Here is a 12,231-nt window from a genome sequence, read left to right on the forward strand (position 1 = left end):
TAACAAAACACAAAATGTTTTTGGATCCTGTTGTCTGCACCTTATGACCGTTTTCCACCAGGACCAGAGAAACACCAATCCATTCCTCTGTGTACTCTACTGCATTGTACATAGATAGATAATGAAAAAAAACGTCTGTATGCATTCTAACTGTCTATCTTAGCTTGCCACGTATCATAAAATTTTCACCAGAATTTTTCTACGAACAAAAACTGCTGTAAAGATGCTGTAACATTAGTGACATGCATATGATGAGGAGGAGAAAACACACACCTGCCAATCCATTGACTCCTATGAGTCCAGCAGAACTAGCAATGCTGACAAGATGGCCGTGATTGTTGGCAATCATGGCAGGAAGGAAGGCCTTGTAGGTCTGAGCAGAAAGAGACAGAAAACACACAAACCATCAAACTAAATATAGAAACCTAAACAGGGATTTGATTGGCAACCACTTTCAAAGTATGTCATTTAAATACACGGCAAGTTGTTGGCATTCATTATTTTGCCAAAAAAAAAAAAAAAAGGTCAAATCAAAAATTCTAGAGCTTTCAACTGCATCTCACTGTCTTTATGAGCACATGAAGTTTGATAGTTGTCGTCATGTTACCTAAGTAGAGATGCACCAATTGCAATTTTCTTAGCCGATTTACGATTTTTTTTAAAATCTGCCCTGCATACAAACATTTTGTATTTTTTAACATACAATATGTAATTTTAGTTCTTTTAGGTCATTAGAGGTCTCTCAAATTAAACCATGGATGTATACACTGACTTTTGATGAGGTCGTGAAGTTGCGTGGGATCACGGGAGTTGTCTTCATTGTTAACCACCACTGCCGTTTGAAATGTAGGCCTATCCATACACAGACGAGTTAATCTATTTATTTGCGTTACGTTTATTCAGGTCATCGGCGGTTTTTCAGTACCCTGGCTTGAATGTTTTCAGCACTGGGGGGGGAAAGGGGGTTTGGTGGAACATTACTCCCTGCCGCTGGGAGTCTTACTTCTCCGGTGGGGACCCCGATGCCCGCTGTTGCGGCTCCAATCAGGCCAAACGCGGGCACCTGGGTTCTGATATGGTCTGTTCTGTTGCAGTTGGCGTGGTTAGCTGCCGGCTCTGGGGGTTTGTTCTGGCTGGGTTTAGGGTGGCTGTAGTCTCTGGCTGGGGGCTAGCTGTGGCTGTGTCCCCGGGGCTGTTATCCGCTCTTATCCCAAGTCTCTTAGAACGAGGAGTGAGTCAAATGGAACTTTGAATGCACCACAAGGTTTACCAGTTTTAAGTAAACGCAACATTTAGTCCTGTCTGTTTCGTTTTTCCGACAACAGCAGTGACTAAGTAGCCTCGTGAGACCGTCCTGAGCTCCAGTTTTCCACTCGCAGATCAGTCTGGCATATTGAGATAGAGAAAATCTGTAGCCGTTTGCCAAACGACCGACCAATCAGCGTTGGTTTTGAGGCAGGTTTAGGTGTGACGCAACAGTTGTTTAGACTGTTCAGTCTAAACAACTGTTCAGTCTAAACAACATGGCGGCTTCCACGGATGAGATGAGCGTAGCTATCGCGCAATTTTTATCCGAATTAGAAAGTATTCCTTCATTGAAAGAAGACCAAAAAAACGGCACTGGAGGCTTTTCTCGGAGGAAAAGATTTTTTTGCTCTTCTCCCGACTGGTTTCGGCAAGAGTTTGATATATCAACTGGCTCCGCTAGTCGTGAAGAAAATTAGCCATCCTGATCTCGCGAGCTATCTGGCGGAGTCAGATTAGTGACTGACAGATGGTTTATCCAATCAGCTAACCAGTATTTTCGCCCCTTCCCAAAAGTTTTCCAACGGAAAGTTCCCAGATGGATATGCCAAGCAAATACAAAGCAATCCATCTGGCGGAGTCAGGTTAGTGACCAAGTGCTAGTTTGTGTCTCTTAGCTCATAGCTTTAGCAGTAGACTTTTGTACGTCCCGCTGTTGGAATCCTCTACAGTGAAATACAGTCACACTTTTACACCGTTTAACTGTCAGCATTTTAACTTCTGTTGCCTGTAACGTCTGTTTCGGAGCATCAGAGAGCAGCGCAGACATTTAGGTGGCACCGTAATGAGGCACTGAAATCCTTGTTGCTATTCCGCCTGGTAGATACCAGGCACCGGTGCCATATTAGCAGTGGATTTTAACATGCGGTGTTAACGTCAACAGAAAATTTAGTTGCCTGTATGTTTTTATGGCAAACGCGCGTGTGGAAAGCGGTCGCACAACAGCTGAAATGTTGGGTTGTGCATGGACGTAACGTTAAGTGTTTAAACTTTACGGAGACAATTGACTTATTTTGAGATTTTCCAGTTTTGATTTGTTTTTATATTTATTGTTTATTTATTTACTCAATCTGGTTGCCAAGGGCAACTGTTACTGTCGAGCTCTGATGGTATAGTTTTTTTTTTTTTTTTTTTAAATGATTTATTTGGCATTGTAGGCCTTTATTGTTGATAGGACAGCTTAGACATGAAAGAAGAGAGAGAAGGGGAATGACACGCAGCGACGAGCCGCAGGGCAGAATCAAACCTGCGGCCTCTGCGGCAAGCTCGCGCTGCCCAATCTGGCAAACTCGCATAATGCAATGTAATGGGCAATTCCACTTCCAACCTGTAGGGGGACCGAAGCGGGAAAAGTTTTCTAGTGTTGCTTTAAGCATTTTAATGCAAAAAATATTAGATTTTTATGAAAAATTCTATTTTATGTTCAGAATTAAAAACATTGACATTTTCTCCAAAACTGCAGCAGGTTACAGGACCTTCTCTCACTCAAACAACTCTAAAAATAAAAAAGGGTTCCAGGTTACTGGTGGTTCGGTACAATGGAGGAAAAAGCAAAACAAAAATGCAGAAGGCAATTTTTATTTTGCATGTCTCAGGCTGTCCACTGAGCTAGCTGTAACAGCTTGAAGTGTATAAAGTAAGATGTAAACAGTAAACAATAAGTACCCTGCATCATCTCCAGACTCCATCTGTAACTTGTAAACAAAATAAGATAATCAGCTAGTGTGATATAGGAGACCAGCGCTGCTCTCATATGTGAATTCACAGAGCAGGGATGTTAAAAGAGCAGCTTCGGTTACACAGAGCAGTTGACGAGTTTTGGTGTTAGTTTCACACGCTAACGGCGAAGCAAACAGCTAACGGTTTTTAACAGATAAGCTAGCAGCTAATAGCGGAGCTAACCGCTAATGGCAGAGCTAACAGCTAACAGCTAACGGCGGAGCTAACAGCGAAGCAAACGGGCCTGGAGGCCATTTGTGGTCGAGGCGAGAAGGGATACAGCTACGTCCGTGTTTGGTTGTATATGGAAGGGACTAGTTTGCTTCGTGTGGACTCACTGGACCGACTGACTCGACATGTAGGCGGAGCTTGGGAGATTCAGAGCTAAGGGCAGGGCTACAGATTAGGTGTCCCTAAAGAACCGCATGTCCAGAGCTGTATAGTAACGAAGTAGAACTACTTCACTACTCTACTTAAGTACTAAAAGGCTGTATCTGTACTCTACTGGAGTATTATTTTTTTCTCCTACTTCCACTTTTACTTGAGTACATGTTTTCGATGAAACACTTTTACTCCGATAGATTTTTTTTATCTGCAGCATCGTTACTCGTTACTGTTGTGAATTCCTCACGCTACGGAGACTGTGTAGGTTACAGTGTGTGTATGTTAGTTACGTACGCCAATTACGTAATTTACGTAAGAAATCCCCGAGATCGCGTTGTATTTCTTTTCATTACGGTCGCCCGTTCAGAAGTCAGAGACAACGTAATTTGTACTCTATTTAGCTATTGTTGCAGCAGATTAAACTATTCCTGAGTTGTTTCAGTCTGCAATGAGTACTGAATGTTAACCGTTTTACCCTGTGATGTGAAGCTTGCCAACTTTCCTGTACATCACACTTGTTACTAGCTAGTGTGCGATACGTTTTTTGGGGCTTAAATCGTTACTGTGCTGGAGAGGATGTTCATTTTACTTGCACAGTGTGATAATTGTACATTTTATTTCAGTATTTGTTAATATTTGTTATTTTTAATATAATATATTTAATATTGGTTAATTCCTTTGGCTGTAGCCTGAGGCTAAACATTTGACATAATATAAACAATATGGTATTCAAACTTTTGACTGCTTTCTTTAATAACTAAATAACACAATACTTGTACTTTTACTTTCAGTACATTTTAAAATAAACTACTTGCAATACTTAAGTACAAAAAAATTTTTGAATACTTTAGTACTTCTACTTAAGTGTTGTGCTTAAAGAGCACTTCTACTCAAGTCACTTTTTTGATAGAGCACTTTTACTTTTACTCAGGTATGGGTCTCTAGTACTTTATACACCTCTGCGCGTGTCTAACAGTAGTTCCACATTTTCAGTTTTTTACAGTTTTATTTATTTTCATACCGTGTATTCTCCATGTAAATTCATGTACCGAACCGAGACGCCCGTACCGTTTCAATACATGTACCGTTCCACCCCTAATATATTATATTTATATATAATACATTTATATAAATCTAGCAAGAAGTAGTCTCCAGTTATCAACACTGTGTGTGTGGCTGTAACTCAGTTAGTTGGTCCACGTTTTTAAGGTTGCTCCTCCACGGCTTGTTTTGGACCTGCAGGTGTTACAATTGCTTTATGTCTTCACTGGCGCTGAAGAACTTCCACACAGAGGAGATGATGCGTGTCTGGCTGTACTGTGTGCCGCAGCTGCCACTGTGTCAGATATACGAGACTGATCAGCCAATCAGCCGGCAACCGGCCCGTTTAGACGCGTGGCTGATCACCGATTGATCGATCGATCGATGCATCTCTACACCTAAGGATAGAACTTTATCTTTGAAGAGATGCTAAATGGGGTGACAACTGGAGGAAATAACTCTACAATATTGACTGACCTACCACTAAATCTGTATGTTCAACCAAGAAAAAAAGTCTCCCTAAGAAATGACATGGATCCAAAGCTCAGCTGTGTGGCCTGCTGTGTGTGACTGACCCAGAAGTGAGCCATAGTGTTGACCTCCATCGTCTTCTCAATCAGGGAATCGGGGGCATCCATGAACTTCTTTCCTGTCACGATCCCAGCATTGTTGACCAGAATGCTGACGTCACCCACCTCTCGTTTTACCTGCATGGAGCAAAGAATGTCTCATGTATGATGCAATCCTATTTAGTAAAAGATATCCCCAGGGGCAGACAGAGCTCCCAAATATGCAAAATAATTTTTTTTCCATCTTTCAAAAATGTATATGTAGAGGCATCTATCTGGCATGCAGATGAAAGATTGAATACGGGAAGTCTTGTATGATTCTTATACTTACATAATTATTCTTAATTCTACTTATATATTATACAAGTATTCGTATTTAATCATTGTTTTTCAAAAAAAAAAAAAATCTTTGTTCTGTGCGAACATGTTTTAGATTGTGGGTTATTCATAATGTGGGGTTATTTAAAATGTGATAGTTACTGAGTGTGACTGTTAGTTTGATCCGTGGAAAATGGATGTGTGTGAATGTTGGGGGTATACACATGCGTGTGTATGTATGTGGGCGTGGATAAGTGTATTGATGCGATTTTACATATACTCTTGTAAATATAATGTCTGTGATGTAATGGCTATGTATTATGTGTCTAGCATGGACCCCGGGTTGTTTACATTGCACGTGAAATGTCACAACACAAAGCTAGAAATTCCATTCTCTATCAAGCAGACCGATTATTTGTTCATCCTAGTTTGGACCAATCAATAACATGTCTGCTGCTTTTTCACCATTTGCAAGCCCCTTTAAAAAGACAATGTAGAATACATCACTACCTAGACCACTATTTTGCACTAACTGTATTTTGACTCTGTACTACATTTCAGCATTTATATAGACTGCCTATGCCTGTATATTATGTTATTACTGATCTACATTACTAACGAGACCACAATTTGCACTAATCATCTTGCACGTGGCTGTTGATTCGATATAATAGCGATTGCTGAACTCCCTTGCTCACGTTTGTATTTTAGGTGCATTGTTTACATGCTGAAGTAGTTACACTGCATTAAGAGAATGTAATTATTCGCTATATATAATTCCTATGCATTGTTTAACAACAAGTAGAACTATTCAGAGGTTATTGGGCCCGTCCAGTTTAACTCCACATAATGTCGTGTTGATGTAGTTTATTGTCAAAATGTTCGCTTTCTTCCGAGTTGACTATTAAACGAACAGCTCCACCAAAAACTTAACCGTGGTGGGTCCATTCTAGTGAAAAGGGGACCGAGTACCCAGGGCCCTCATGTGAGGAGGGCCCAAAAAGATGCTAGAATGAATAGCTGTGGATGCGGGGAGGGGTCCATAACAAATGGGTTGTTGTTCAGACAGACCTGCCCCCACTGCTAATCCTAAAAGGAAACACTGTTTACTTGTAAACATTGGTGGCAGACGAGGTATCTGCTGACACTGACAAGGTATTTTACACTGATGTTTGCAGAGATAACGTTGGCTGGAAGCCATCTGTCCCCAGCACAGGATCTCAGCATCTGACAGTTAGCTCGTCAGGTAGAGACATGGTGTGCTGAGGAATCTGTTTAATAGCTCTTTGTCTTTTTGATTATTGGAGTTATTCATTGTTTAGTCATTTGGTTTTCAGCTGGTGAATCAGTGCTGTGGTCTCAGTAGTTTTTCCTAGTCATAGGCTGATTAATGCCATTTTGAGATAATCGGCTGATGCCTCCACTCGCAATGCCGATTATTATTATTATTATTATTATTATAATTGTATTTTATCAGATTAAAAAAAACAAAAAAAAAACATGACATGGGCATTATTTATGGGCCGCCAGCTGCCCTGCTGTCTGAAAATCAGCATCAGAAAATGAAAAACCCAAAAGTTAGACAACAAAAACAGCCATGACAAAGACACATGTTTCATGATGTCCTCCAGATCTTAACTGGCAGCCCACAACAGGATAGACTGATGTATGAAAGACTTCTTGAGCCTGTTGTGTTATCATGGGTTTGCGTTAACGCCGTTAATGACGCGTTTAACTGACAGCACTATATAAAACTAATTTCTACTTTACCTTTTTATTAAATCACCACACTATTTAGCAGAAAGAACTGCAGCCAGGTACTGACACACTGCACTGTTTGATATTCCTGCGTTTGATGAATGAATCATTAAAAGACCTGTTATTTTGCATAATTCTAAGTTGCCAACTCACCTGTGTGTTAGGACGACACCTGGGCCATGTAACAACAGAGCGCCGACGGCTATAAAGTGTCTGTTTATACAACAGTCGTGGGTTAACCAATAGTTCCAAATACTGAATATGAACTGCATTCATTGCTGCCGTTTCCTGAGCAGTAAGCCGCCTACACGTGATCGGAAGTAAAACCGCCGCCAGGTAGTTCGCACAGCATAGTGCCGGCGCTTCGGCAAAGCACAGGTACACGTCATCGACAACGAGGTCAAAGTTGAAATTATTTGAACTGTCAGGGCAACTTCAAGCTCTGCCCCACGCCGAGGGTGGCACTTCCTCCTAGTTGTCTCCACCGCTCTCCCCATAGGAAAACAACGGCACAGCCAGCGCAGAGCGGTTTTACCAAAAATACTGTATGTTTATATATAAATACTAAATAATGAGTAGATTTATCTGACTTGACACAAGTACAATGTTTTTCTAACCTATACCAAATGATGGCCAAAATGACTTTTTGGCAGCTGGCATACCCCAACAACAACGGGTTGCAATAAACCAAGGAGGCTAGCCAAGTACAGCAAGCTGTGCATGGTACTTGGAGAACAGATAGACTTGTAAATAGTGTCATGGGTGCCCTGTAGTTCAGATTTTCAAGGAACCTTACCTGGTCAGCCACTCTGTAAACCTCGTTCTTGTCGCTGCAGTCACACAGATAGTAGTGGACTCTGCTGGCTCCGCTCTGCTTAGCCAGTCTAGCCGTTTCCTTCATCCCGTCCTGGTTAATATCCCACAACACCAGCACAGTGCCATGAGCCGCAAACTCCTGAGCCATGAGGCGGCCGATCCCGCTACCTGCCCCCGTGAGCAGCACCACCTCACCAGCGATGTTCTTCTTCTTCTTGGGCACAAAGATGTGGATGAAAGATTCCACATTGTACCAGAGGGACAGCAGGAGGACTTTGATCGTTTCCAGGAAGAAATTCATGATGGAACTAGGAAGGAAGGAAAAGAGGACACAGAAAGAAACATACACAGTGAACTCAAGTAATAAGGGGGTGAGTTAAGGGTGATTGGGACAGTTTTTCAATGTCTGCCTTGTGTAGGTTTTCTTGCCATAGATTTGAAGGCATATTTATTCATTTCTGTATTTTTTTTTCAATTAGGCTATTTTATTTTGAAGAAAAAAAAAAAACGGTTTTCAATAGCTATGAGCTCAACCAAAAAGGTTCAAATAAACTGAGAAATGAACGGATCTTTTCAGAAAGTGATTCGGTTCAGTTTACTCGGAAGATTCGGTTTTTTGAACGACAACACACACACTAAAGGTTGCTTTCACACCTGCCTCGTTTGGTCGGGTAGTCCAGTTCGTTTGGGCTGCTGTGAAGCCTTATCCGAACTCTGGTGCGGATCAAACAAACTAACTCTGGTCCGCTTGAAAACGGGGGTCTCGGTTCTCTTCCAAGTGAACTAGAGTTCAGGTCACTTCAGGTGACAACGCGATCCGACCCAAATACAGGAAGTGAACCAAAAACAGAGCATCTACTAGCCAGCAATTGCAACCCTGCGCACAATTTACGGACTTATACCAAGCGTACCAAAATGCATCATTACAAATCAGGCAAGAACGCCCAGCCCTCTTATTGGTCGGATATGTCTGGGGGACGGGAGCAAGAAAGTAAATACAGGAAGAAGGTCCTGTGTTCTGGTCTAGTGGTCAAACCAGCTCATTTCATTACAATTATCAGACATTGTTTCGCAATATTTTTTGTAGGGTTGACTTTTGGTGCTTTTACAAAAAAAAAAAAAAAAAAAAAAAAAAAAGTACACAATGACATTTTAGATAATTATTCATCAATAATGTGGATACAATGACTAAAAGTTAGGTAAAGGCAAATAACAGAACAGCTAGAACAGTCTGGTAAATTCAGAAAATGACATCGCTTTACTGTAATGCAGCCTTTTAAACCATGATAAAAGATTGTGTCATATCACGATATTTAGATTTCCAAAATTGAAGAAGCTATCTAGTCTCATAAATCGATGTCGACATAATATTGATATATTGCCCAGGCTTACTGACAACACATCACATCTCTCTCGCTCTCTCTCCATCCTTCACACGCCGTCTGTCAGCTGCTCATGGCTCGCCTTCTTCTAAAATATTAGAAACGCTAAAGCAGAAACAGGAAACCCGAGACGTTATAAATGTGGTGTTGCTCCGTTATTTCTGAGACCAGAAGTGTCGGCGAGTTACGGATATTATGTCCAATAAACAAGCAACCGTCTCGACCGCGTGACGTGTGTTTACAATGTTTGCTGCGTTTGACAACGTGCAGTGCGAAAGCAAACCGAACCAAATGAAAAAATGCAACAACGTTGCAACTTCATCCCCGAATCGCACCGAGTCCACCGAACTATAGATGTGAAAGCGCCCTTTACGTTATACCACAGAGAGCAAGCAAACAACCCCGGTCCTAACGATTCGGAACACACGTTTGAACGGGCACTGCACTAGTAAGACTACAACCAAAACTGTGTGAAGAGTAGAACAAGCACAGTTCATTACCAGTTAACGTTATCATACTGAGCGATACACTAAAGACAACGACTTTTTAGGACTCCGCTTAATAATGCGTCTGTTTAATCGAAATGAGCTTCTAACTTACCAAGACAGAAGCCCTACTGAGCGAGTGAGTTTAACAGCTCGTCTGTCCCTGCCTGCTCCCACTGTAAGTTAACGTTATCAGCTTTAACCTTTGCTCACCACATACACAGGTTACGACACACATATATATATATATATTCTGCTCCAACCAAACGTATGTTATCAGGTTAAAGTTAATAAAAGCAACATTAAAGCTCGTGGAGCCGCCGAACGTACCGTGACGTCTGTTCAGCGGGGTTACTGCGCGTCTGGCTGGCTGTGTTCGGGATACTTTCCCGGAGAGGCTCGACGGTTGTTTATGTAGCCCCGGTGGATTTAAGAATCCTACTATGGCCACGCCCTACGAAGCAGCTCGATTGGTTGGGGTTAGGCATTGACCTCGAGTGGTTAAGGTTAAGACAGCCTATTGGTCAGGGGATCGGACCTGTACAAATCGGATTACGTTAACTTGCAGCATGGACGCCTGGCTAATAGTAGTGTGTGAATGCTATTGAAGGGCGGGCCTCGGCGTGGCCATAGTAGGATTCGTAAACATGCCCCCGGGAGAGGAAAAGCAGCTTCTCTTCTGCTTCTCGTGTGAAGTGGTAGCGGTTTAGACAACACTAGGCGTATCACTGCCCTCCTCAGGAAGTCACTTTAACCTACGTTCTTGCTTTAACCCTGTGTCATGTAGGCTAATGATGAAGTGATGGTTGTCTTTTGGCCCAATAAAGATTAAATTAAAATGACAGAACTCCTAATATAAGTCTGACAATCTCTTATAGAAAATGTTCCTTTCTATATTAGCCTATATTTGTTACATTCTACTAAAACATGCTTTTTGGAACTCCCCCGCTCACACAGCCCATTAGGATGTTTTCCTATGATGTATAAGGACTGATTCAGCACACAGTGGCCTCAGCCTACACATTATAACTAGGATTTCTATAGTTAATCGCGATTAATTGCATATTTTATCACATGATTAAAATTCTATTATTTTACATTTCAGAACCGTTTTTAAGCACATATTAACAATTGAAAGCAATTCTTACCAGTGTATCTTGATTGGGAATCAAATGAATGCAAAGAAAGTCACTTTACGAACTTGACTTTAAGATTTGTATTTGTTTAGTATTTATTTACTGTAAACAAAAGAAAAATGTGTGAATCTGTCATTATTGCACAATTCCTCCAAGTACCTAACTAAAAATTCCTATCCTTACCAGAGTCAATATAGTGTGCAGTAACTCCTAAATAATTTTGATTACTCCAGTGATCACCAGTTAATGAGACAGCGTTTGCAGCACCTTGCAGCAGTTCCAGTTTGGCTGCTTTCTCCGTGTCATACAGGCTGTGTGTGAGTGAAACTACTGTCCCCCTCGACGGCAGTGTATTAGACGGGTCAGAACATGCCAACCGTAGTACGTCTTTAAGACCCGAGTCATCTACGATGCTGACAGGTCTGCAGTTAGTTGCCGCCCATTTCACAAGAGCTGTAGTAATTTTTTGGGATTTGGTTTCATCCACAGGTCGGCAAGTAGCACTCTCCAAAATACTGCTTTGCCTGAGTGGGTAGCATGCTAGTAGGTAGCATCAACCTGAGTCACGTTAATTAGCTCATAGGTGCTAGCTCAAGCTTGACGTGCTTCGGTGATATTTTAATTCGGCTTTACACAATGTGCACATGGCTTTCGACTTGTCTACTGAGCCGTCCGGGAGTTTTGGAAAATGAAAAGCGTCATTCAGAATTATGTTGCTGCTGTCTTTCTCCATCATGCCTGCAGCCTGCAGCAGTAGGAAGTATCGCAGCTTGATGATAAGTAACGGTGCAGCAAAGGGTCAAAATAGTAGCCTGTTAGTGAGTGAAGTGTAAAATAAATTAATAAATGCCGACATGCAATTAATGCGATTAAAAACAATTAACGCATTATGCCCGGCCATTAATCGCATCGTGATTAACGCGTTAATGCTGACAGCCCTAATTATAACTCCTCTGGATTTTTTAACCTGTGGTTGCAGAGAATAATAGTGTCTCTCTTTGGTCTCATTTTCCCATATATATATATATATATATATATATATGTATATAAAATGTTTCGGAAAGAGGTTTGACTTTATTAATGGCTGTTTCTGTAAAACTGAATATCAATATATCAATATACCGCACGTGGATGCATATCATATAATATCGTAATGACACGTTGTTACTAAGCTAACCAGGCTCGTTAAACAACAAAACACTGTTGCTAAAGGTTAACCCAGCAGGTAACACTAGTCTGTCTGTCTCCTTGAACGTGTCACATTTAACGTGAGAATGAAACAAAAGACGCCGATATACTTGCATTTAACTACGGGTTC

The 12,231-nt window shown here is 41.4% G+C and overlaps 1 protein-coding gene across 3 annotated transcripts in view; it reads right to left on the reverse strand.

Moving 5' to 3' along the window:
* Window positions 1-10,448, reverse strand: part of LOC144526485 (epidermal retinol dehydrogenase 2-like) — a 30,688-nt gene extending 20,240 nt beyond the window's left edge. Inside the window, exons 1-5 of one of the 3 annotated variants that reach the window (XM_078263991.1) lie at window positions 10,108-10,448; window positions 9,893-9,953; window positions 7,891-8,218; window positions 5,025-5,156; window positions 274-373 (exon numbers count right to left, since the gene is read on the reverse strand). In XM_078263991.1, the coding sequence (XP_078120117.1) occupies window positions 274-373; window positions 5,025-5,156; window positions 7,891-8,211 (553 nt within the window). In that variant the 5' untranslated portion in view covers window positions 8,212-8,218; window positions 9,893-9,953; window positions 10,108-10,448. The remainder of the gene's footprint in view (window positions 1-273; window positions 374-5,024; window positions 5,157-7,890; window positions 8,219-9,892; window positions 9,954-10,107) is intronic. The other 2 variants (XM_078263992.1, XM_078263990.1) reach the window with 2 other exon arrangements.
* Window positions 10,449-12,231: the final 1,783 nt, after the last annotated feature.

Source organism: Sander vitreus, chromosome 12 (genome assembly GCF_031162955.1).
Source record: "Sander vitreus isolate 19-12246 chromosome 12, sanVit1, whole genome shotgun sequence".
NCBI lineage: Eukaryota > Metazoa > Chordata > Actinopteri > Perciformes > Percidae > Sander > Sander vitreus.